Below are 25,190 nucleotides of genomic sequence, written 5' to 3'. Positions count from 1 at the left end.
TTAAAGGCCAATTTTACTTTGTGACAAGTTGTAGGATCTTAAGAATAAGATTTATTACTCAGTTTCGATTTTTACCCTCTTTATGTCTCCAAGATTTGATTGTCAGTGAATATTCTATTAAATATTTGCACGATCTAGTACAAAAAATGATTTCTCCAAAAGACGTCCTGAGAAAAAATTTGAAGATGGTCCATGGTTACCCCATGATCTGTGTTTTTGCGGACAACTGGGAAAAGGTTGAACAGTTCCACAGCAGGCGAGATGACATTGTGATAGCCACTTATCCCAAATCAGGTGAGTGTTATGGCCTGACAAATGCAGGTCTGACTTCAACCTTTGTTTCCTGAAAATCAACTTCTCTTTAAAATTACTATCATCTTAAATAAAATTAATATTCCTATCAGTCAGTGTAGCCATCTACTTCAAATATATTAAAATGGGTTTGAGGGCGTATAAAGGGAAACTGCAGCATTAAGTTTCCAATAAAATGTATTAAGATGGCAGGCTTCCAACAGGTATTTTTCCCTCAGATTCAGGTGATGGTTATAAAAAATGTTACCTTTTACCACAGGTACCACTTGGGTAAGTGAAATTGTGGACATGATTCTAAATGATGGAGATACTGAAAAATGTAAGCGAGATTTTATAACTGCTAAAGTTCCAATGTTGGAAATGGCTCTCCCTGGACTAAGAATTTCAGGTAATTTTAAATGATCTGGGAATTATAATTTTGTAATGTTATTTACATAGCATGTATTTGTAATTTCCACTCAAAGGAAATTGAGTAGATTTGGTAATATAAAGTGCAAGTTAGAAAGTAGTACAATAACTAAGGCATATAGAGAAACTAGTTTTAGTCCATTATATATCCAGGTGTGATAATAAAAAATGAAAGAATTTTGTTGTAGAAAACAACAAAAAAATTGGTCAATGAGATTAAAAATGTTCCTTATTTTTTATTGACTTTTGTTGTATAGAATTTGGCAGACTAAAGCAATAAATTCCTAATTTAGGACATTGCTGTAGTTAAATAAATAAGTAAAGAAGTACCAATGCCTCTTAAAACATAAAAGTTATTATTAATCCAATTCATTTTTTCGTTCCACAAATATTTATTGAGTGCTTCTAAAGAATGATGTAGTGTGCTATGGGCTAGATACAAAATGATTAGTAAATTAGATGTTTTATCCCCAAGGAGCTTACAGTAATATTGTAACATTAAATAAGTAAATGAAATAACAATATGTGAATCTTACATATCCAAAGACTAGGGCTCAATGAAAGAGAACAATAGGAGAGATTACTTCAGATTGGATAATTAGGGATAACCACTCTGAATTGAGATCTAAAGCCATGCACATAGAGAAAGCATATTTTAGGAAGATAAATTATTTGTTTTAAAGGCCTAGAAGCAGGAAACACACAGGTATAGTTCTGGAACTAAAAAGCAGTAACAACTACAACAACCAATAATAACAATAATGAAAGAAGGGAAAGTGAGATGCAAAACAATTGACAACGACTAGGCAGGAACAGATCATGTAAGGCTTGTGGTTCTTAAGATACATTCAGTGAGCTAAGAAATTGAAGAAGACACAAAGAAATGGAAAGACATTCCGTGCTCATGGATTGGAAGAATCAACATAGTTAAAATGGCCATATTACCCAAACCAATATACAGATTTAATGCAATCCCCATCAAAATCCCAATGGCATTTTTTAAAGAAATAGAACAAAAAATCATCAGATTTGTTTGGAACCACAAAAGACCCCGAATAGCCAAAGCAATCTTAAGAAAAAAGAACAATGCTGGAGGTATCACACTGCCTGACTTTAGCTTGTACTACAGGGCTACAATAATCAAAACAGCATGGTATTGGCAGAAAAAACAGACACATAGATCAATGGAATAGAATTGAGAACCCAGAAATAAAACCACATAAATATGGACAGACAATTTTTGACAAAGAAGCTAAAAACATACAATGGAGGAAAGACAGCCTCTTCAATAAATGGTGCTGGGAGAATTGGATAGCCATGTGCAAAAGAATGAAACTGGACTGTTATCTGTCACCATGTACCAAAATTAATTCAAAATGGATCAAAGATTTAAGCATAAGACCTGACACAATAAACTGCATAGAAGAAAACATAGGTACTAAACTTACGGACCTTGGGTTCAAAGAGCATTTTATGAATTTGACTCCAAAGGCAATGGAAGTAAAAGCTAAAATAAACAAATGGGACTATATGAAACTTAAAAGTTTCTGCACAGCAAAAGAAACCATTGACAAAATAAAGAGGCAACCGACCGAATGGGAGAAGATTTTTGCAAACAGTTCCTCCGATAAGGGTCTAATATCCAAAATATACAAGGAACTCATGAAACTCAACAACAAAAAAACAAACAACCCAATTGAAAAATGGGCAGAGGACCTGAAGAGACATTTCTCCAAAGAGGATATACAAATGGCAAATAGACATATGAAAAAATGCGCAACATCACTAATCATCAGAGAAATGCAAATAAAAACCACAATGAGATATCACCTCACCCCAGTCAGAATGGCTATCATCAACAAGACAAATAGCAACAAGTGTTGGAGAGGCTGTGGAGAAAAAGGAACCCTCATACACTGTTGGTGGGAATGCAGACTGGTGCAACCGCTATGGAAGGCAGTGTGGAGGTTCCTCAAGAAATTACGAATAGAATTACCATATGACCCAGCAATCGCTCTCCTGGGTATCTACCCAAAAAATTTGAAAGCATTTCTCTATAGAGACACGTGTACGCCAATGTTCACTGCAGCTTTGTTTACGGTGGCCAAGACATGGAAACAACCAAAATGTCCTTCGATAGATGAATGGATAAAGAAGTTGTGGTATATATACACAATGGAATACTATTCGGCGTTAAGGAAAGATGATATAGGAACCTTTGTGACAACATGGATGGATCTTGAGAGTATAATGCTAAGCGAAATAAGTCAGAGAGAAAAAGCAGAGAACCCTATGATTTCACTGATATGTGGTATATAAACCAAAAACAAGACAAACAAATGAGAAACAAAAACTCATAGACACAGACAATAGTTTAGTGGTTACCAGAGGGTAAGGGGGGTGGGGGGAGGGAGATGAGGGTAAGGGGGATCTAATATATGGTGATGGAAGGAGAACTGACTCTGGGTGGTGAACACACAATGGGATTTATAGTTGATGTGATGCAGAATTGTACACCTGAAATTGTGTAATTTCATTAACAATTGTCACCCCAATAAATAAATTTAAAAAAAAAGATATATTCAGTGAGCTAAGAGAGAATCAGAAACATATGATGTCCTGGTAGGCAAGTGAGAAGGGTTTAAGAAGTGAGGCCTGGCTCTCCAATGCTGTTGAAAACCTGGGATAAGAAGAAGTACAGTGGTGAAAATGTATATCAATAGAAAGAACAGAATCCAAATTCTCTCCCTTGCTGGAGCTAGTCAGAGAAGGACCAACTGTGAGGGTGTCACTCCTTCTGTATGGCTGCCTGAAGTCAGAGAGCAAATGCTGAAGCTTGGAACTGAAGGATTATTCAGGGATAAGCAACCAAAATGAGTGCAGCGTGACTTAAGACTCCAGAGCCATAGAAAGTATAAAATGAAAAAGTGATGGAATCAAAGTAACCAGCGATCAGGAAGTCAGGGATTGTTGGTGGGAGATGGGGGTTGAGGGTGGGGAGTGAGGCTTGTAGCACTGCTAGAGAGTGAATCGGTGAGTTTCACCAGGCAAAGAAAGATAAACTGGCACTCAGGTTTACTCTGGAGCCTGAACGTGAATACTTGTGATGTCATTACATATTCCCAACATTCATAGTTGTGCATGTAAAGGGTTCATTTAAAGGACCTCACATGGCAAAACAATTACAAGACAGAAGAGGCTGATAAATCTTTCAATAAAGTTGAGGGAGAGAAGAGGAACAACAATATGGGAAAACTTCATAAAAGAAACAGACATAAAAGTTCACATCATGGCACTGAGGAATAATGAGCTGTGGAAGATTATGATTTCTCATTCCTGTATGCTGAGCAAAGTGTAACTGCCAGGTCATAATGAAATACCTGGTGGAATTTTATAGGTGTATAATTAATTTTTCCAGATGAAATTCAGGTTACCCAATTAAATTTGAAATTCAGATAGCTATTTTATTTAGTAATAGTATATCCCAAATATTACAATGGGAGATGCTTATACATAAAGGTATCTGTTGTTAATCCAAAATTCAAATTTAACTGGGATTTTTGCATCTTTATTTCCCAAGTGTGCCAAACCTATTTGCATTGGTATTAAGAGGTTCTTCTGAATACAACCATGGGTTATGTACTATTCTCTACAGAACATTTGTTGGTGAACAAAACAAGCAACATCCCTGATCTCATGGACTCTCCATTCTAGTGTCTGTTTTTGGGGGTGGAGATAGGGAACATGCATGGGAACTGACAATAAACAAATAAATAAGTAAATAAATTATGAAACAAAAATAAGTGCTATGTATAACATTTAAAAGGATATTTTAATAGAGACACACTGGGTGGCTTTTTAGCATATGTAATAAATTTGTGTAAGCAATTGAAGCATAAAATTTGCTTTGAAACAATGAGTCATACAATTATGGGTAGGTGCGCCTTCATGTCCAAAAGGTGAGGAGATAATATAGGATTAACAGGTAATCTAGAGGTTAGACTGGATATAAGTAATAATGTGAAAAATGTGCAAAGGATTTTAAGAATTATTGGATGGGAAACCTGAAGGAAGAGACAACAATAATTGAGATCTTAGGGTCTGGCGACTCTAGAGGAGATAGCATCTTTAATAGATATACATGGGGTATAACAAAGGCCACTCAGTCCACTAAAAGAATAGTAAGTGAAAATGATTAGCCAGATCTTGTCAGTCTCTGCCAGAAATTCTCTGAGTATGTTGTTACCCCCAAAGTGCCTTCAGACTGGCCAAATCACTATGTAGTGAGATCCAGGCCCCTGGAATCTCTAAATATAGAAATAAATGGATACTTTCTGTCTCAAAGAAGTTCATATACCCCTTACCAAAGACTTAATATGAAACCAAATAGTACCACATATTAGTTGTATCACTTTGGAGAGTTCAGCTAATACCTAAAAATTACACAACATTTTCATTTTAAATATATATGACACATAAAGGAAATAATGAAAATGATATCTATACTAAAATAGCTGATGCAAAACAATAACTGATGTGAGAATTACTAATTATCAATGTCTCTTTGACATACAGAAAATAATTTTATAATTATTTATAATACACACAGGAATGATAAAACTCCAAAATGCTAAGGTTGGTATATTATTACTCCTCATTTTGGAGAGGAGAAAGTGAAGCATACAGGCTGGGATACTTTCAAATGTCCCACAGTGAGAAAGTGATAGAGAGGATTTGAATTGAAGGAGGATAACCTCAGAAGCTATGCTTTTAACCATTGTACAGTATTGCCTGTTAGGTAAATAATGCCTCTGATTGGTTCAAAATTTAGCAGCATTATACACCGCTCAGAAATATTTTAAAAGGTTGGTTGAGGAAACCCAGAAATGCGGGCTTCTTGGAGACTCTAATATCTCTATATGCCAAACTAAATTTTCCAAGGTGCAGAGCAATTAGAGAAGAATCCATCACCTAGGCTTGTGAAGACACACCTACCAATTGATCTCCTTCCTAAGTCTTTCTGGAAGAACAACTGCAAGGTACACTATATACTGCAAGTGATTTTCTTAATGTGACCCTACCCTTTACTTACTCACATAGTAAATAATTGCTCAAATGTTTCATTTACTTGTTACCTTGAGAACTGAGCTACATAAGGTAGTGTTTCAATTATTTCAGTCTGAATCTACATACTCAAGTTTTCCAAAGTTATATAGTAACAGGATTCGCATCTCAGCACAATATCTCCTGCTGTCTCAGATGTTCTGGCCTTCTCTGAAAACCCAACATAAGGATGTCGGTTTTTATTTGGTTGTTTGGTAAAATTCTCCAGTGAAAGATCTGTGCCTGGATATTTGCTTTTGGGGAACTTTTAAATTTGAAACACAGTTTTTTTCAATAATTGTGGGTCTACTCAGATTATCTATTTCAACTTGGCTGACTTTTGCTAGTTTGTGATGTATGAGGAATTCTAAGTTGTTAAATTTTGTAAAGAGACGTTATTCTTAATATTCTCTTCTTAGTCTTTCTGTTAACAGACTTTAGGTTTCTAACAGTTTTATTTATTTTAGAGCAATTTTAGGTTCGCAGCAAAATTGTGAGAAAAACAGAGATTTCCCACACGTGTACACCCGGGCCTCCACACGTGGTTGGACTCCCCATTATCAACATCCCCACCAGAGTGGTGCATTTGTTAAGTTGATGAGCCTACACTGACACATCAAAATCAGCCAAAGTCTATAATTTATATTAGGGTTCACTCGGTGTTGCACATCCAATGGGTTTGGACAAATGTATGATAACATATACTGCGGGTGCCAAAAAATGTATACACATGACTTATGTTCATCTTTTTTATCAGTATATGTTGAGTATTACAGTTTTAATACAGTTTTTTTCTTTCTTAAAATGTGTGTAAATTTTTTGGCACCCTCTGTATATTCACCATTGTAGTACCATACAGAGTAGTTTCACTGCCCTAAAATCTTATGTACTCCACCTGTTCATCCCTCATCCCCCCAATCTTGGCAACCACTGATCTGTCTCCATAGTTTTCTCTTTTCCAGAATATCAGATAGTTGGAATCATATAGTATGTAGCCATTACAGATTGGATTCTTTTTTCACTTAGTAATAAGCATTTAAGTTCCCTCTGTGCCTTTTCATGGCTTGATAGCTCATTTCTTTTTAGTGCCAAATTATATTGCATTGTCTGGATGTACTAAAATTTATTTATTCATTTACCTACTGGAAGGACATCTTGGTTGCCTGCGAGTTTCAGCAATTATGAATAAACTGCTATAAATATCCATGTGCAGGTTTTTGTGTAGACCTTGTTTGCCAGCTTCTTTGGGGAAATACCAAGTAGTGTGATTGCTAAATCATATGGTATGACTATTTTTAATTTTACAAGAAATTGCCAAAATATCTTCCAAACCAGCAGTACCAGTTTGCATTCCCACTAGCAATGAGAGTTCCTATTGCTCCACATCCACAGCAGCATTTAATATTGTCAGTGTTTTGGATTTGGGTCATTCTTAGAATTGTAGAGTGGTATCTCATTGTTGTTTTAATTGGCATGTACTTCATGACATACGATGGGGAGCATCTTTTCATACCCTTATTTGTGTCTTCTCTGATTTTGTCAGTCTCATTAGCTGTTTTTCAATTTTATTGATTTTTCTTAAAGAGCCAACTTTATGTTTGATTAATTCGCTAATGTTTTCCTGTTTTTAATTTCATGGATTTCAAATCTATTGCTTTCCTTGACTGTACATTAATTTTTTTGTTTTAAAATAAAATACCATTCAATTAATTTTCTTTCTCCTCATCCTGTAGATGATTTATCTGGCTCGAAATGCCAAGGATGTTGCAGTCTCATATTACCATTTTGACTTAATGAATAATCTGGAACCCTTTCCTGGCACATGGGAAGAATATCTGGAAAGATTCATGGCTGGAAATGGTAGGTAGGACTTAGCCTAATATTAATAAGTTTTTTTTTAAATATTATTAGCTATTGCTAGTATAACTTTTCCTTTCAAAACACTTATTTTTTCCAAGTCAGTAACAAGTACACTCAAATATTATTTAAAAACTAAATGAAATACGAGATCAGACAATTAAGTTTGCAAACTCATCTGAGAAAAAGTGCTACATACGTCATTGCTGAATATTACTGTGATCACCTTTGAAGTCCTCCCCTCGGGAAGCTATGCATCGTTGCCAGTGCCTAGTCCACCCATCAAAGCAATTTTGGAACTCTTTTTTTGGAATGGCCATCAGAGCCGTTGTTGTATTACCCTTTATGTTCTGAATGTCATCAAAATGTCTTCCTTTCAATATTTCCTTTATCTTCGGGTACAGAAAGAAGTCATTGGGGGCCAGATCAGGTGAATAGGGAGGGTGTTCCAATACAGTTATTTATTTACTGGCTGAAAACTCCCTCACAGGCAGTGCTGTGTGAGCTGGTGCGTTGTTGTGATGCAAGAGCCATGAACTGTTGGCAAAAATTTCAGATAGTCTAACTTTTTCATGCAGTCTTTTTAGCACTTCCAAATACTAAACTTCATTAACTGTCCAGTTGGTACAAATTCATAATGAGTAATCCCTCTGATATCAAACAATGTTAGCAAATCATTGCAACAAGTTCACTAATGTAATTGTCTGATCTTGTATTTCTAATATTTTACTGTGATATGAAATATATAAACCTGGTATTAAACACTGGCTTAATGAAAATATTCTTTAATCTCTTTTCAGTTGCTAGAAATCCAGGCTCAGTTCCTGTTCACAATAGAAATTGCTTACCTTGCCGGAACCATTAGTAAAACCTATCATACATATAAATATAGTCCTTAGATAAACAGTTGATATGAGTACTTCATAAAAGAATAGTTCTTTCCATGTGAAGCTAAGTATAACCTAGTGGAGGTCAATGTATTTTCAGTTGAAATGCTTCCTTTGTACTTTCCTTTTTTTTTTTATCTTGTTTGTAAATTCATATTTGGCTGATTATATATATTTTTAAATTAGCTTTATTTCTCAGTTCCCTTGATTACAAAATTCCACAGAACGCTTAGACAATCTGACTTATTGTTCAGAAACAAAGCTTTAATTTCGTGAAAGCTTATGGAAACCGACTGTTTCTCTGGTTTTAGTTGCCTACGGTTCCTGGTTTGATCACGTTAAAAGCTGGTGGAAGAAAAAAGAAGAACACCCAATACTCTTTTTGTACTATGAAGATATGAAAGAGGTAAAAATAGTAGAAATTCATCCTGGGTAATTCCCCCACTAAATCATGGGGTAAAAGGATAAATATATAGTTTTCAACATAATCTATAGAGTCAAAATGATATGATTGCTTTGCCTATTCACCATGCCTGCTTACTCAAATCTTGCTAAGATCATTAATGACTTTCTAATTATAAAATCAGTTATGGTTTTATTCCTCTTATACTTTTTAACCATTGTGTTTTACTGAGCACCTTTCTTTTTACATGATTTTTCAATTAAATTTATTGGAGTGACATTGGTTAGTGAAATTATATAGGTTTCCAGTAGAAAATTCTATAATACATCATCTATATATTCATTGCATTGTGTGATCACCACGCAAAGTAAAATTCACCTTACGTCACCATGTGTCTGATCCCCTTTACCCTCTTCTATCACCCCCCCCACCCTTATCCTCTGGTAACCACCAACCTATCTTCTGTGTCTATAAGTTTTTACCTGTTTGTTGCTTTCAGTTTTATATTCCACATAGGACTGAAGTCATTTTTTCTGTCTGACTAATTTCACTTAGCATGATAATCAATATGCATCCATGTTGTCGCAAATAGCAGTATTTCATCTTTTTAAATAGCCGAGGAGTATTTCATTGTATATATGTACCACCTCTTCTTTATCCAGTCATCTATTGATGGGCACTTCTGTTGTTTCCATGTCTTGACCACCGTGAATAGTGCTACAATGAACATGGAGTACATATATTTTTACAAATAAATGTTTTCAGATTTTGTGGGTAGAGTCCCAGAAATGGGATTGCATGGTCATATGGTAATTTTATTTTCAGTATTTTGAGGAAGCTCCATACTATTTTCCATAGTGGCTGTACCAGTTTTCATCCCCACCAAGAGTATGAGGATTCCTTTTTTTTCCACAGTCTCTCCAACACTTGTTATTACTTGTCTTGTTGATGACAGCCATTCTAACAAGTGTGAGGTGGTATCTAATTTGATTTGCATTTCCCTAATAGGTAGTGAAGTTGAACATCTTTTCATATATCTGTTGGCTATTTGTACGACTTCTTGGGAGAAGTGTCTGTTTAGGTCCTCTGCCCATTTTCTAATTGGATTGTTTGTTTCTTTGTTGCTGAGTGGTACAAGTTCTTTATATATTTTGGATATTAGCCCTTTATTGGAGGTGTTTGCAAATTGTTTGAAATTATCTTCTCCCGTTCAATTGGTTGCCTCTTTGTTTTGTTGACAGTTTCTTTTGCTGTGTAGAAGATTTTTAGTTTGGTATAGTCACATTCATTAATTTTTACTTTTACTTCTCTTTTCTTTGAGGTCAAATTCATAAAATCCTCTCTGAACCCAAGGTCTATCAGTTTAGTATCTATTATTTCTTCTTTGCAATTTACTGTTTCAGGTCTTATATTTCAGTCTTTGACCCATTCTGAGTTAATTTTAGTACATGGTAACAGATAGCAGTCTAATTTCATTCTTTTGCATGTGGCTTTCCAATTTTCCCAGCACAACTTATTGAAGAAGTTTTCTTTACTCCATTGTATGTTTTTGGCTCCTTTGTCAAAAATTATATGCCCATATATATGTGGGTTTATTTATGGGTTCTCAATTTTATTCCTTTGGTCTGTGTATGTGTTTTTCTTCCAATACAATGCTTTTTTGATTATTGCCACTTTGTAGTATAATTTTAAGTCTGGGAGTTTTTATACCTCTGGCCTTGTTCTTTTTTTTTTTTTTTCAGGATTGCTTTGGCTATTTGGAGTCTTTTGTAATTCCATGCAAATTTGATGATTTTTTGTTCTATTTCTTTAAAAAATGTCATTGAGATTTTGATGGGGATTGCATTAAATCTTTATATTACTTTGGATGATATGGCCATTTTAACTATGTTGATTCTTCCAATCCATGAACACAGAATAGTTTTCCATTTCTTTGTGTCTTCTTCAATTTCTTTTTTTTTAGTTAAAGTTTATTGGGGTGACAATTGTTAGTAAAGTTACATAGATTTCAGGTGTACAATTCTGTAATACATCATCTACAAATCCCATTGTGTGTTCACCACCCAGAGTCAGTTCTCCTTCCATCACCATATACTTTATCCCCTTTACCCTCATCTACCACCTCCCTCCCCTCTTACCCTCTGGTAACCACTAAACTATTGTCTGTGTCTATGAGTTTTTGTTTCTCATTTGTTTGTCTTGTTCTTTTGTTGTTATTGGTTTATATACCACATATCAGTGAAATCATAGGGTTTTCTGCTTTTTCTGTCTGACTCAAATTCTTTTAATAAAGTATTGTAGTTTATAATGTATAGGTCCTTCACATAATTTGTTACATTTATTTCTATTTGTTTTATTCTTTTTGTTGCAATTGTAAAAGGAATTATTTTTCATTTCTTTTTCTGAAATTTCATTATAAATATATAGGAATGCAATGGGTTTTTATACACTGATTTTGTATTCTGCAACTTTACTGTATTTGTTTATTGTTTTTAATAGTTTTTTTTTGGTGGAGTCTTTAGGGTTTTCTACATAAATAATCATGTCATCTGAAGAAAGTGACAATTTGACTTCTTCATTCCCAATTTGGATGCCTTTTATTTCTCTCTCTTGCTTGATTGCTCTGGCTAGGACTTCCAATACTATGCTGAATAACAGTGGTGAAAGCGGCACCCCTATCTTGTTCCTGATTGTAGAGGAATATCTTTCAGTTTTTCACCATTAAGTATGTCATATATGGCCTTTATTATGTTAAGGTTTTTTCTTGTATACTGATTTTATTAAGTTTTTTAATCATAAATGGATGTATCTTGTCAAATGCTTTTTCTTCATCTATTGATTGATCATATGATTTTTGTCCTTTATCTCTTTTATGTGATGTATTTCTTTAGTTTTAAAGCCTGGGCATACAAATGAAGACACTCTTTAGAATTTCAGATTCATGATAGAAGGTACCATATCTATCATTCTTCCTACTACATCTGCAGTACCTCATATAACACCTACCACATACATAGGGTTGTCACTTGTATAAATAATTGATCGCTTGAATGAATGAATGAATGAATAAATTAGTAATAATAAACATTTTAGTGACATCAACCCTACTTTGCATAACAGAAATCATGCCCCAGGTAAAAATCTCCTTTGCTCCCAAGTATTTCTGGGAAACCCCAGATTATTTCTCACACCTTATCAAAAAGAGTCCTCTGAGTTTTTCTGTTCTGCACAGGCTCTACCCTCCATCACACTTGTTTGCAGCACACAGAGAATCTGTATTCTAAACCTTACTAGTTTTTGAGGCAATTAGTGTAAATTTGCCAGTATATATACACAGATGCAAAACAAATATGATTTTGATTAATCAAAGTTAAGTTACAAATTCTTTACAAGAGAGAAAATTGTCCTTCTGTACCAAGTATCTCTCTCTACTTTCTGGACTCACGAGCAGCATTTATTAGCTTTATGAAAGAGCAATATTAGCTTCTGAATATATTCCCTTTTCTCCACAGAATAGAGAAATACATTTGCTATGTTGGGCTGGTATCCAAATTCTGAGTCATATATAATACTGTCCCCCACACGACACTCTCATGTTAACCATTTGTCTTATTCAGCTAAAATGCCTTATTCAAATCAACTTATTATATTGATTTACAGTCTGGCCTAATCAGCTTTATAAGCATATCCAGATATTTTGAATCCCATTCAAATTTTCTACATACAGCATACTTAAAAGACAATGTTTCTCTTCTGTCATGCATCATTTTTAGACAAAATTATATAAGAGGTTTAATATAACAATAATATAATAAAATTGTAAGTACATATCAAGAATAAAATTCAGAGGGAAATCTAATAATTTACATCAGGTTTATGAATGTCTGCATAAATTCTCAATGAATGAGGTGAAATAGAAACACAGCAGAGGAAGATTCAATAGAAGCCAGCACTCTGTACTTTAACTTCTACTGGTTTATAAACTAACACCATCAGTGATACTTTGGCAGTGGACAGATTATTCTCCAAATACTTTGAATCCCTAACAGAAATTGCTCTCTATTTGCCTGTCCATCTATTTCCTAGTACCACTACGAACTTTTTTTTTGGCCTTTTCTCCACTATGATAATTTCTGACCTTTTACTCATTCTAAGCACTAACACCCCTTAAATTACTCATCTCATTCTTCTCTCTTCAAGGCCTGATACATAAAATATTGCCATAACTTTCCTTCTGGGGAACTCCCTGCCAAAACATACACATGTGTACACATGTACACACACACACAGAGTTAATAAGACACACTATTAAATGCTATTGCTTCCTTATGGCATTATAGATACAGTCCAAATCTTTCAGTAGGATATCCAAGGATGTTCTCAATTTTATTCTAACTTATCTTTCCAGTTTTATAGCATCTCTCACTCCTGAGCACAACTCAAACCTAACTCCAACCATTTTGCTTTTTTTCTCCCTTTAACACAATGAGACACTAACACCTCCAAGAGTTTTAATTATTTTCTCTATTGGAAATTCACCCTCTAACATCTCAAAAAAACATGCATCTTGCTCAATTCTGATTCATCTCTTTCTCAACTTAGATGTCACCTCCTCAAAATGTTTCTAGACCTAATCCATGCAGCTTTTAGTTTAGCTTCCTAAAAAGTTACAAATATTAAATTTATGTCATTAGCATCTGGAAAATGATCCATTTCTTAGATTTTGTTCTTTTTATTCTCAATGGCTAATGAATAATTTGGGTCTTGGTAGCTTTGCCCCTTCATTAGAATTTATTTTTTATAAATTATGTCCAAGCAAGGTCTAATCAATATATGCACTTTAAGGCAAACATACTTGAAGTTGTCCATAAATTTATTATTTTTGTTCATAAATATTGTTATTAAAAACAACAAAGAAATTTTGATTAAAAATAGAAAAAAAGAGGTAAGAAGAATAAAAAAGATATGGGGTCCCTAAAACATGCACAGTTCAAATCTGATTACAAATTGAGCTTAAAATAACTTTTAAAATTGTTTTTTCTAAATACTGTTAATATTTAGCCCAAGTTTTTTTCTTATTGTACTTTGAACTAAAAATATAAGGCTTAGTACAAACAAAATATTTCTACTTATTTTTGCTAACCACAAATTATTGTTTTTTTCATTTTTATGATTAATTTTTAAAAATTATTACTAGACCTAACCAAATATGAATTAAATATTCAGAATCAACATTTAAGAAAAAAGATTATAAAAATTATAATTTTTACATTGTTAATGATTTGTTTACTATTTTCTTGGATATGTTTCTTTACCCACTAATAGAATCCAAAACGGGAAATCAAGAAAATTACTAGATTTCTAGAGAAGAACCTGAATGATGAGATCTTGGATAAAATAATCCATCACACCTCATTTGGCATGATGAAGGACAACCCTCTAGTGAATTATACACATCTACCAAAGACAGTGATGGATCACAGCAAATCCTCTTTTATGCGCAAAGGTGAGTTTAATATCCCTCTTTCTGTATTTAATTTCCCTTTTCACTTTCTTTTGAATTATTCTGAAATGAGGATTAACTTTGTGATCACTACCAAATTATGTAGCCTTGAGCATTTGATATATATTTCTCTTCTTATTTAATAATCTGCTAAGTGGGAGTGGTCTTGTCAAATCTGATGTCATTCCAGATTTATTTTTAAATCTTCAATCTTTGTCTGAATTGGCATAGGCCTTTTTCTCCTTCTCATTGAAAAACTCAGTACAGTACCATTTTCTTTAAAGACCCCATATCATTTAGAAAACAGTGGTCTGGTCACATTATTAAAAAGGATTCACCAAGAGAAAGGGTTTTATTTATTTATTTATTTACACCTTATGGGAAGTTTTTGCTCCCCCCAAATACTGACTGAATTATAGGATACATGGAATCTAAATATAACCTAGGTAGATGACAATAGAGAAATATTGCATTCATTGTGGAAATACATCTTTACTTCTATTGAAGCAAGTCCTACATATATTGTGGCTTGTTGTGTATGACTTGTGCCAAATGTTTTAATAATGATAAAAATAATGCATTTAACAAATTATTAATTTAAACAAATTTGAGAACTTATCCATCTAATAATGCTACCCTCTGTTTTCAATATTCTTTATTGAATTGGACAGAAAGGAGAATTTCACTTGGTGAACTGGGAAATAAAAATAACCCTAGGAATGTATTGTGCATAAGAATATGTGGATGAAAACCCTTAATTTTGAAGGAGTTATATGGTTAATTTTTTGTCTAAAACATTTTTCTCCATAATTTATTAAAATGGCAAATAGTCCCAGTGTTTTAATTTTTTTTAATTTTCAAAAACACTACACTTAAATTTTCTTTTTCTCCAGATTTACCTTTGTGTATATGCTTTTAAACAAAGTTATTAAATTTATTGGGGTGATATTGGTTAATAATATTATATAGGTTTCAAGTGTACAATACATCTACATAGTCTATAATACATCCTTTGTATATTGCAGTATGTGTTCACCACCCAAAGTTAATTCTCCTTCCATTACCATGTATTTGACCCCCTTTATCCTCTTCTATCTCTCCCCTCCACCTTTACCCTATGGTAGTCACTAAACTCTTGTCTGTGTCTATGACTTTTTGCTTATTTGTTTGTCTTGTTTGTTTGTTGCTTTCAGTTTTATATGCCATATATGAGTGAAATCATATGGTTCTCGACTTTCTCAATTTGACTTATTTCACTTAGGATGATAGTCTCAAGATGCATCCATTCTGTTGCAAATGGCAGTACTTCATCTTTTCTTCATTACTCGACAAATGGCCAAGTAATATTCTATTGTATATATGTACCACATCTTCTTTATCCAACCATTTATTGAAGGACACTTCAATTGTTTTCCTATTTTGGCCACCATGAATAGTGCTGCAATGAACATACGGGTGCATATATCTTTCAAGTAAATGTTTTCAGATTTTTGAGTAGGTACCCAGGAGTGGGATATCTGGTATGATAATGCTATTCCATATGATAATTCTATTTCTAATTTTTTGAGGAAACTTCATACTATTGTCTATAGAGGCTGTACCAATTTACATTCCAACCAGCAGTATATGAGGGTTCCTTTTTCTCCACAACCTCTCCAACACTTGTTATTACTTGTCTTGTTGATGATAGCCATTCTAAGAGGTGTGAGGTGGTATCTCATTGTGGTTTTGATTTACAATTCCCTAATAGTTAGTGAAGTTGAGCATCTTTTTATATACTTGTTGGCTGTTTGTCTTCTTCGGAGAAGTATCTGTTCAAGTACTCTGCCCATTTTTTAATTTGATTGTTTGTTTTTATTGTTGTTGTTATTGTTGAGTTGTATGAGTTCTTTATATATTTTGGATATTAGCCCCCTTTCAGAGGTGTTGTTTGCAAATATCTTCTCCCATTTTGTTGGTTACCTTTTTGTTTTGTTGATGGTTTCTTTTGCTGTGCATAACATTTTTTAGTTTGATATAGTCACATTCATTAATTTTTACTTTTACTTCTCTTGCCTTTGAGGTCAAATTCATCAAATCCTTTCTGAACCCAAGGTCTATCAATTTAGTATCTATTTTTTCTTCTTTGCAATCTATTGTTTCAGGTCTTATATTTAGGCCTTTTATTCCATTTTAAGTTAATTTTAGTACATGGTGACAGCAGTCTAGTTTCATTGCTTTAAAAGTAGCTTTCCAATTTTCCCAGCACCATTTATTGAAGAAGCTTTCTTATCTCCATTATATGCTTTTGGCTCCTTTGTCAAAAATTATCTGCCCATATATATGTTAGCTTATTTTTGGGTTCTCATTTCTATTCTGATGGTCTCTGTTTCTGTTTTTCCTGCTAATACCATGCTGTTTTGATTATTGTCGCTTTGTAGTATAATTAGAGTATGACATCTCCAGCCGTGTTCTTTTCTTAGGAATGCTTTGGCTATTCAGGGTCTTTTGTGATCCTTACAACACTACTCTGATACCAAAACCTGGTAAGGATAACAAAAGAGAAAATAAAAAAAACACTACACACCAATATTGCTGATTAATAGATTCAAAAATCTTAAACAAGGGAGCATTTGATATCTTGCTCCCAAGCATATGTCATCAGTTTGAGTCAAATAAACTTTTATGAAAATTCTTTTTAAAAAAATCCTAAACAAAATACAAGAAAATCAAATACAACACATTAAAAAGATAATACAACATGATAAAGAGAGGTTCATTCCAGGAGTGCAAGGGTGGTTCTGCATATACAAATAGATCAATGTGATAAACCACATAAAAAAATAGAAGATTAAAATCATATGATCATATCAATAGCTGTAGAAAAAGCATTTGACAAGACACAACATCCATTTATGATTAAAACACTTAATAAAATTTGTATAGAAGGAAAGTGCCTCAACATAATAAAGGCATCTACGTCAGCTAATATCATACTCAATGGTGAAAATCTGAAAGCTTTTCCTCTATGATTAGGAACAAAGCAGGGATGCCTCCTCTCACCACTGTTATTCAACATAGTATTAGAAGTCCTAGCCAGAGAGATTAGGCAAGAGAGAGAAATAAAAGGCATCCAAATTGGGAATAAGGAAGTCAAATTGTCACTTTTTGCAGATGACCTGATTCTTTATATAGAAAACCCCAAAGACACCACTGAAAAGCTATTAGAAACAATATTAAAAAAAAAAAAGGGTAAAGTTGCTGGCTACAAAATCAACGTATAAAAATCTATTGCATTACTATATACCAGCAATGAAATATCAGAAAAAGAAATGAAAAAAAATTCTTTTTGCAATTGCAACAAAAAGAATAAAATACCTAGGAATATACTTAACAAAAGATATTTTGTGAAAGACCCATACACTGAAAATTATAAGACAGTATTAAAAGAAATTGAAGAAGATACAAAGAAATAAAAAGTTGTTCTTCATGGATAGGAAGAATCAACATAGTTAAATGGTCATATCAACCAAAGTAATATACAGACTTAATGCAATCTCATTCAAATGGCATTTTTTTAAAAGAAATAGAACAAAATATCATCAGATTTGTATGAAATTATATTTAACTTTTCAAAAGTAATCTCTAGTCTAGGAGGGCAAAGCAAATTTTTCATTGTAAATGGTGCATTATAAGTTTGAACAAAGAAGACCCACATACACACACACACACACATACACGCTTTTTTAGTGTAAGACTCAGAAAAAAATATATTTCTTAAACAGGGCAAATTTTCATTATGCCAGGTCACTGAATATAACTTCCAGGAGAATTTTATCCCTACTCATATGAAAATTGATGCCACCCTCATGATATCTCAAGATATAGAGGTAGAAGAGATAAGCTCAGTATGTGAATTCTATGATTTCTCCAATTTCAACCTAAAAGAATGCATACTGGTCTAATAAGAGAGATGTCTTTACATGCCTTCCAGAAGTAGTAAATAATATGTCCTTTGTGGTCAGATCAATCTGGGATCTGCCACTCCCTGAATCTATGACTTTGAATACATTAATTAGTCTGCCAAAACTCTGCTTACATCACTGACAATATGGAGAAAGTACTAACATCTATGGCTCAGGTTTTTTGGGAGGACGATGGTAAATAATATGTAAGCATTTAGAATATTTTTCTGATCATAAATAATACATACAAAAATAGCAAGTCTTACTAGCTCAAATAGTTTAAAATTCATCTCTCCTTTACTCATTCATGCATTCAATCATTCATCCATTTATTTACACATAGGAAAAACTCTCCATGAACACCTATCTGCAGCATGTATTCTTTAGGACACACATGGTTGAATGACAAGTGCATCTGCCTCAAGACATTCATAATGTAATGCAAGAGCCATGCATGTAAATAGATGGTGAAAAGAGCTCAATATGACCGAAAGACCAGGCACACATAGTCTTGAAGGATGCCTTGCTGGATAAATCAATGTCATAATTTAGTCACACAATAGTAAAGATAGTAGGGAGAGGATAGGTGATGTCAGTGTTTATATCTATGTCCCAAATTGCAATAAAACAGGAAAATCTGGGCTTTGACCAGAATTTATTTTATCAAAATAAAATTTTTTATACATTCCTTACTCTTGTGAAGCAAATGTGTTTGTGTGTTATAAAATTTATACTCAGATTATTGGAATACTTTATATATGACTATTGTTTAAATCTGTGCTCTCTGTTTTTAATGACATCTTTACAGATGTACTGTCCTGAAAATACACTTCCCTCACTTACATCCTAAAGAGCTCTTTCCATCTGGTAAACATAGAACAAAGTATAACAACCAGGGAAACAACCTTGTCTAAAGGGATGTTTTTCATTAAAAAGATTTGAAATCTTCATCAAACCATCAGGGTTAATATAGCTTGCAATTCAATACCGTGTTTCCCCCAAAATAAGACCTAGACAATCAGCTCTAATGCGTCTTTTGGAGCAAAAGTTCATATAAGACCGGATGTTATACTGATTATATTTTGTAAGACCTGGTCTTATAGTATAGCAAAATAAGACCAAGTCTTATGTTATGTTATATAAACTCCAGTCTTTTAGTAAATTAAAACTGAGTCTTATATTAATTTTTGCTCCAAAAGATGCATTAGAGCTGATTGGCTAGGTCTTATTTTCGGGGAAACATGGTATAATATATTTAATAACACATTATAGCAAAAGTAAATGTTTTCCCCCAAGCACATTGGCAGTGCATTGAAAATGTATTTGTTTTTTAATAAATATTTATAAACATCTAAGTATAATAGATTAAATAAATTTATATCACGTATGTTTTACTTTTGAAGAAAGGGTTCAGGGATGTTATATGTTTACCGCTATTCTTCACATCTAAAATGCAAATACAGTATAAGTCTAGTGAACTCAGAAATAACAAGTATCCTACAGGTATTATACCATCCTTATTTACACATTCTGAGAAGTGATACTTATCAGCTTTTTATTCCGAGGTTTGATTGTGCTGATGACCAGTCCTTTGTAGAGTTTCCAAAAGTTACTCATGAAATAAAGTATGCCCCGACCATTTCCAATGTTCAGTAGTAACCCCATGACCCAGGATAATTAGAAACAGTAAAAGAATCTTTTTCAGGAAACTATTCTATAGCCCATAAATTTAGGCAAGGAAATTAACCCTTATCAAAACATGTCTTTAAATATCAGCCTCTGATTAGTCATAAGCCACCTTTATAGATGGGATTACCAGTAAAAGAGAACTGACATTTTAAAATATTCAAATACAAGGAAAGTCTTTAATTTTTCTAAGTTTTTCTTTTGATATACGTTAGCTTTTTTTTCATAATGGAAATATTTTATTCCTTCATAAATTTTCATATTTGTTATTTTTAGGAATTACAGGCGACTGGAAGAATTACTTCACAGTGGCCCAAAATGAGAAATTTGATGCCATATATAACAAGGAAATGTCTGGAAGTGAACTTCAGTTCCGCACAGAGATATAAGAGCCTAAGCAGCAAATCTGAAAGAAGTGACCTGTGATTTGTTGAAACGGGAAGTTCTGACTTGACTTGGATTTACAAAGGAGAAAATGTGTTTTTAAACATTTGATTTTTCAGTGTCATTAATCGGTTTCCAGTTTTGCTCCTGACTCTGAGCTTCCAAATTCCCTAAAGTTAAGGCCAATGGCTATCTTTTCATAGGCTGTTCCTGCCTCTTCCTACACTAGTACTGACAAGAAAGTATTTATCTGACCTAATATCCATATATGTTGGCTTAGAATTAAGTTCCCCCACTTACTCACATAACCCAAGAAATGTTGTATGCACACTGACACCACATTTCCTAGCTCTGCCCTAATTTCCCTTTGCTGAAAACTTGACCCAGGACACTGTGTTCCACTGCTGCCTTCTGGGTTTCAAGTTGTTCCCTGAGTCATAGCTCATCTTAGTGCAGTGTCTTTATTTTGATAACAGAGTTCATGTGCCAAATCATGTGATTCGGATTTTGGAAATGTTTCTATTCCTAATCTGATTTTCCAAATTTCTGATTGCTGAGTATCTAATTTCTGAGTTTTCAGAAGTGAAAGATCTACATTAGTCTCCCTTGAGCTCTTTGTTGGGAACTAGAACTCTACTCTGAGAGCCTGGACTGAGAGCTCGAACGTGCTTCCTGTGTAGAGTCCTTTCCAGACTTTTATGGCCTCTTTTGAACTTCTGAGAATCACCTATTGCCATGCTTGGTCCCCATTTGGGAATTTCAGTTATTTCACCTGGTGTCTGCATAGGTTTGGATACCTTAATAGCACCATCAGTACCCCCAGATTAAGATCATAGCTGCTGCTAAAATTTCCCAATCCGGTCCCTCAGGGAGATTCTCTAGGCTAAATTGCCACTATGCCCTCCTGACCCAAGTCCCTTCTTCCCACTATCTTACACTATGCACCTCAACGTGGATTCTTTGATACATGTCTCCTTAGAACATTTGTTGTTCAATTCCAGCTTTGCCTTAGAAACAGTTATTTCTATCACCTTGTACAGCAAGATCTTTTGCCAGCAAGTCATAGCTGAACGTGCCAAATTCAATGCCAAGCCCAGGTTCCCAAACTCAAGCTCGGTTTGAATGCCCTGGGCCCTTATTCATTCTGGAGAGGAGTTCTGTCACATTAAAGGCCTTCTGAGCCATAACTGAGTTAAGGTGACAACGTGGGTTGCAATAGTTGGCCTTCACAGGTACATCTCCGCTGTCAGCCTCTGCAGCTGGAATAGCTCCTCAAGTTTATAACTTCTTTCTTTCCCAATCCTAGGGGATTGATCTAATGCCAAATGCAAACCTCCTAAGAGTGCTATATCTATGATTCTGGAGATAGTTGTTCGGATACATTTATTATCACACGTGTTATAAATTATTTCAGGAAATGAAACTTATGTGTACATTCCTCAGAAACATGTTTAGTAGTTAACCTTGAATGCTTAGGGGTATTGTAAACTAGCTCCAGCTTTCTAGAATACTCTTGCCAACAAGGAAGTAAAGCCAATCATGTATCCATTTGTTTTATTATCTCTATTAATAAGTTAATGTGGTATGATTTCTGATACTACAATCTATTTTCGAAAACAATTAAATGTCTCTGAACTAGTCTTTAATCTGTCTAGTAGATTTGCTGCACTAACTGCCTTCACTACCAAGATAAAATAATTCTACTTTTCTTAGTTTTCCTGTGTGGAAATAAGTCTCTGTAACTGGACTTTATTAAAAAAATTTGAGTGAGCTTTAATTATGTCCTAGGCATTTGGGGGGCACTGGAGATAGAGTGGAAAAAAAATAGAATTTAGATTTTCCTTTACATTCCTTACAGGTTGTTGCCTCTTATCCATTTTTTTTTTAAATTAGTTTCAGGTGTACAAAGCAACACAATAGATGTTTACACCTCTCACAAAGTGATAACCCCTTCCCCCAATCTACTACCGCTCTGACATTACATATAGCTGTTACAATACCATTGACTATATTCCCTATGCTGTACTTTACATCCTGTGACTATATACATATACATATTTAATTATAGTTGACATTTAGTATTATTCTCTGATTCAAATGTCAACACCCTGGTTCACTGTCTCATCAGCTCACGCTCACATCACACAACATAATAGTACTTCTGCTAGAATTCCAGCTTCAAAAGTACTTGATATCCTGTGAAATCATTCAGAAAACTGCCACCAAATTAATTTTCCTAAAACAGTGAGTTTATCATTATTTCTCCAACAATCATTAGTATAATTATCAAACAAAGCCACTTAGAATAGTCTCATTCCATTTTTCTCTAACCAAAGCACGTGATGTAAGGACAGTGAACAAATATGTGGCAATGACATGATTACTCCCTCAGCCATGTCACCTCACTAATCAATCAATGAGTGTTTTCCAAAAAGTCAAAGTGTGGCTTAAAAAATATTTTCATTATTGCATTCAAAGCAAGTACTAGCACTTGTTTAGAATAGGTACCTACTGTGAAACTTTGTTATTATTGGTCAAAGAGAAAGAGCCAAAAGATTCCCAAGGGAACTGTATCTTAGCTTGTCCATTAGTGAGATGCTTAAACTTTAGAAAACCTGTAAATAAGATTTTAGTTTCGCATCTGTAAAATTAGGCAATTGGTTTGTGTTTCTTCCACATTCCAAAATTCTGTGGCTCTATTTGCTTCCTCTTTCCTAAAAACTGTATTTAAACTGTTTCTACATGTGCAAGCATATACACAGATATGTATGCAAATATATATGCAAATATGTATGCAAATATATACATGTATATGTATACATGTACATATGTGTACATATCCCACTGGTTATGTTTCTTTGATGAATATAGTACATATGCTGAACTTTTTTGCTATTTTGTGCTTTCATGAAAGCTTTTGGACCAAGTCTTTTGATTATTCAGTTATTGCATGTGTTGTGAGTTTCCAATAGGTTAGAAGTATTTAAAGCTTTATGATTCCTCCCTCATAACTCTTCCAACAGGTAGTGTGAAACAGTATCACAAAGCATTCTACCTCATATGCCAACAGCTATTAGCAAGGAGGCAAAAATGTAGCTATATATCCTTGTTCTCTGCCCTATCAGGAACTCCATAATACCTTTCATGAAAGATGCTCCTCAGTGAAAACTGAGTGAAATGGAAAATTGTTCTTAGTAGTGGTAATTAGTTGACCAGTTCAGAATCGTAATCCTAGGGCATTATTCTAATTGTCTAGTGATCTTAAAGGTTTAGCTTGTAGTGTCTCCAAAATAATCTTGAAAAAAATGATGTACCATCTCACACATTTTAAATTCATGTTTGATTGAATAGCTGGGTAACATAGACAGCCAAGTTGACACCTAACTTTTTCCCAATTATGAGCTTAAATAGTAGCTAAAGATAATTTACACTGTCCAGAAAATGTTGACGTTTTAAAATAAAACTTTTGTAACACTTTCAAAAATGTTTCCAATGAAACTCAAATACTTTAGTGATTTGATATTCACTATTTTTCATATAAAATGCAGGAAAATGTCACTTTACAAAGTGATTTGGAAAACAATGATTACTTTTCTATTTTAAATAAAATTTCAATATCATTTTTCTACAGAATTTTATCACAAAACTGCTTTCATATTTTATACTGAAGCTGTTTTATTTATAACCCTATTATATTTCTCTGCAATAAAATCATGAATATATATTTAAATTTTAATTTTAAAATGTCTTGTGATCATAAGTCTTTAAGTAAATGATAAGTCTTTAAGGTAAACTTTTATAGGAAATGTCTCATTTAATAAGATAGATGAATATTCTTTTTCAATTAGTTCTTCAGTCCAGATAATGACTACATTTTGATACAATAATGTAGAATTCAGCATCTTTTCTACCCATTTAATTTTTTATTGCTATAAGTGTCAAAAATGTATTTCTTTTTTTTTTTTCATGGCACCTTTATTCGCAAGAGCCAAAAGTAGAAACAGTCCAAATTTACAACAACTGGTACATGGATCAAAGAAAAACAAACAGGTATACTCAAACGAAGGAATACTACACAGGAATAAAAGCAAACTACAGAAGCACAGAACTGCATGGATGCGTCTCCAGTATGCTAAATTAAAGCCACACACAGAATACAAGAAGGATGTGATTTCCTGTCAATGGCATTCTGGAAAACGCACAGCTATAGGCACAGATGTATATCAGTGGTTGTCAGGGAAGGGGAGCAGAGAGAGGAGCCTGACGGCAAGTGGCACAAGGGAACACTTTCAAATCATGAACATTTTCTATATTTTTATTGTGCTGGTGGTTACACAGTTGTATACAGTTGTCAAAGCTCTACAGACTGTATGTTCCAAATGTAAATTTTATCTCGATACCTTTGACTTTAATAAATGGAAAAGGAACTGTGAATGGAAGTATTTAATCATTGTCTACTACATGCGCTACTGCATGACTCTCTCCCTGTGATTGTCAAACCCGCTTTTATTTTATTTCATTTTATTTTAATTTATTAGTTTCAGGTGTACAAGACAAGGTAATACTTAGACGTTCATCATTTATATCCCTCACCCTGTGAAGCCCCCTCCCCCCATCCACTATCCCTCCGACCTCACACCGAGCCATCACATTATATATATAAAATTATAGTTGGCATTCATTATTGTTTAGCTTCTGGTGTA

General features: G+C 33.8%; 1 protein-coding gene across 1 annotated transcript; it reads left to right on the top strand.

Moving 5' to 3' along the window:
• Positions 1 to 24,918, top strand: SULT1B1 (sulfotransferase family 1B member 1). The gene is made up of 7 exons (XM_081058886.1): positions 1 to 294; positions 572 to 700; positions 5,662 to 5,759; positions 7,557 to 7,683; positions 8,879 to 8,973; positions 14,296 to 14,476; positions 20,380 to 24,918. Exons 1-7 carry the CDS (start codon positions 147 to 149, stop codon positions 20,490 to 20,492), a joined length of 891 nt encoding a protein of 296 aa, XP_080915012.1. The 5' UTR covers positions 1 to 146; the 3' UTR covers positions 20,493 to 24,918.
• The last annotated feature ends 272 nt before the right edge of the window (positions 24,919 to 25,190 follow it).

The sequence above is a fragment of the Rhinolophus hipposideros genome (genome assembly GCF_964194185.1).
Source record: "Rhinolophus hipposideros genome assembly, chromosome: 1".
NCBI lineage: Eukaryota > Metazoa > Chordata > Mammalia > Chiroptera > Rhinolophidae > Rhinolophus > Rhinolophus hipposideros.
The sequence above is the reverse complement of the archived record's forward strand: the minus strand, read 5'-3'. Positions and strand labels throughout refer to the sequence as shown.

Coding starts and splice junctions, on each gene's coding strand:
- SULT1B1 (XM_081058886.1), top strand. CDS start 147: ATGATTTCTCCAAAAGACGTCCTGAGAAAAAATTTGAAGATGGTCCAT. Junction 295..571: donor AGCCACTTATCCCAAATCAG/GTGAGTGTTATG, acceptor CTTTTACCACAG/GTACCACTTGGGTAAGTGAA. Junction 14,477..20,379: donor ATCCTCTTTTATGCGCAAAG/GTGAGTTTAATA, acceptor TGTTATTTTTAG/GAATTACAGGCGACTGGAAG.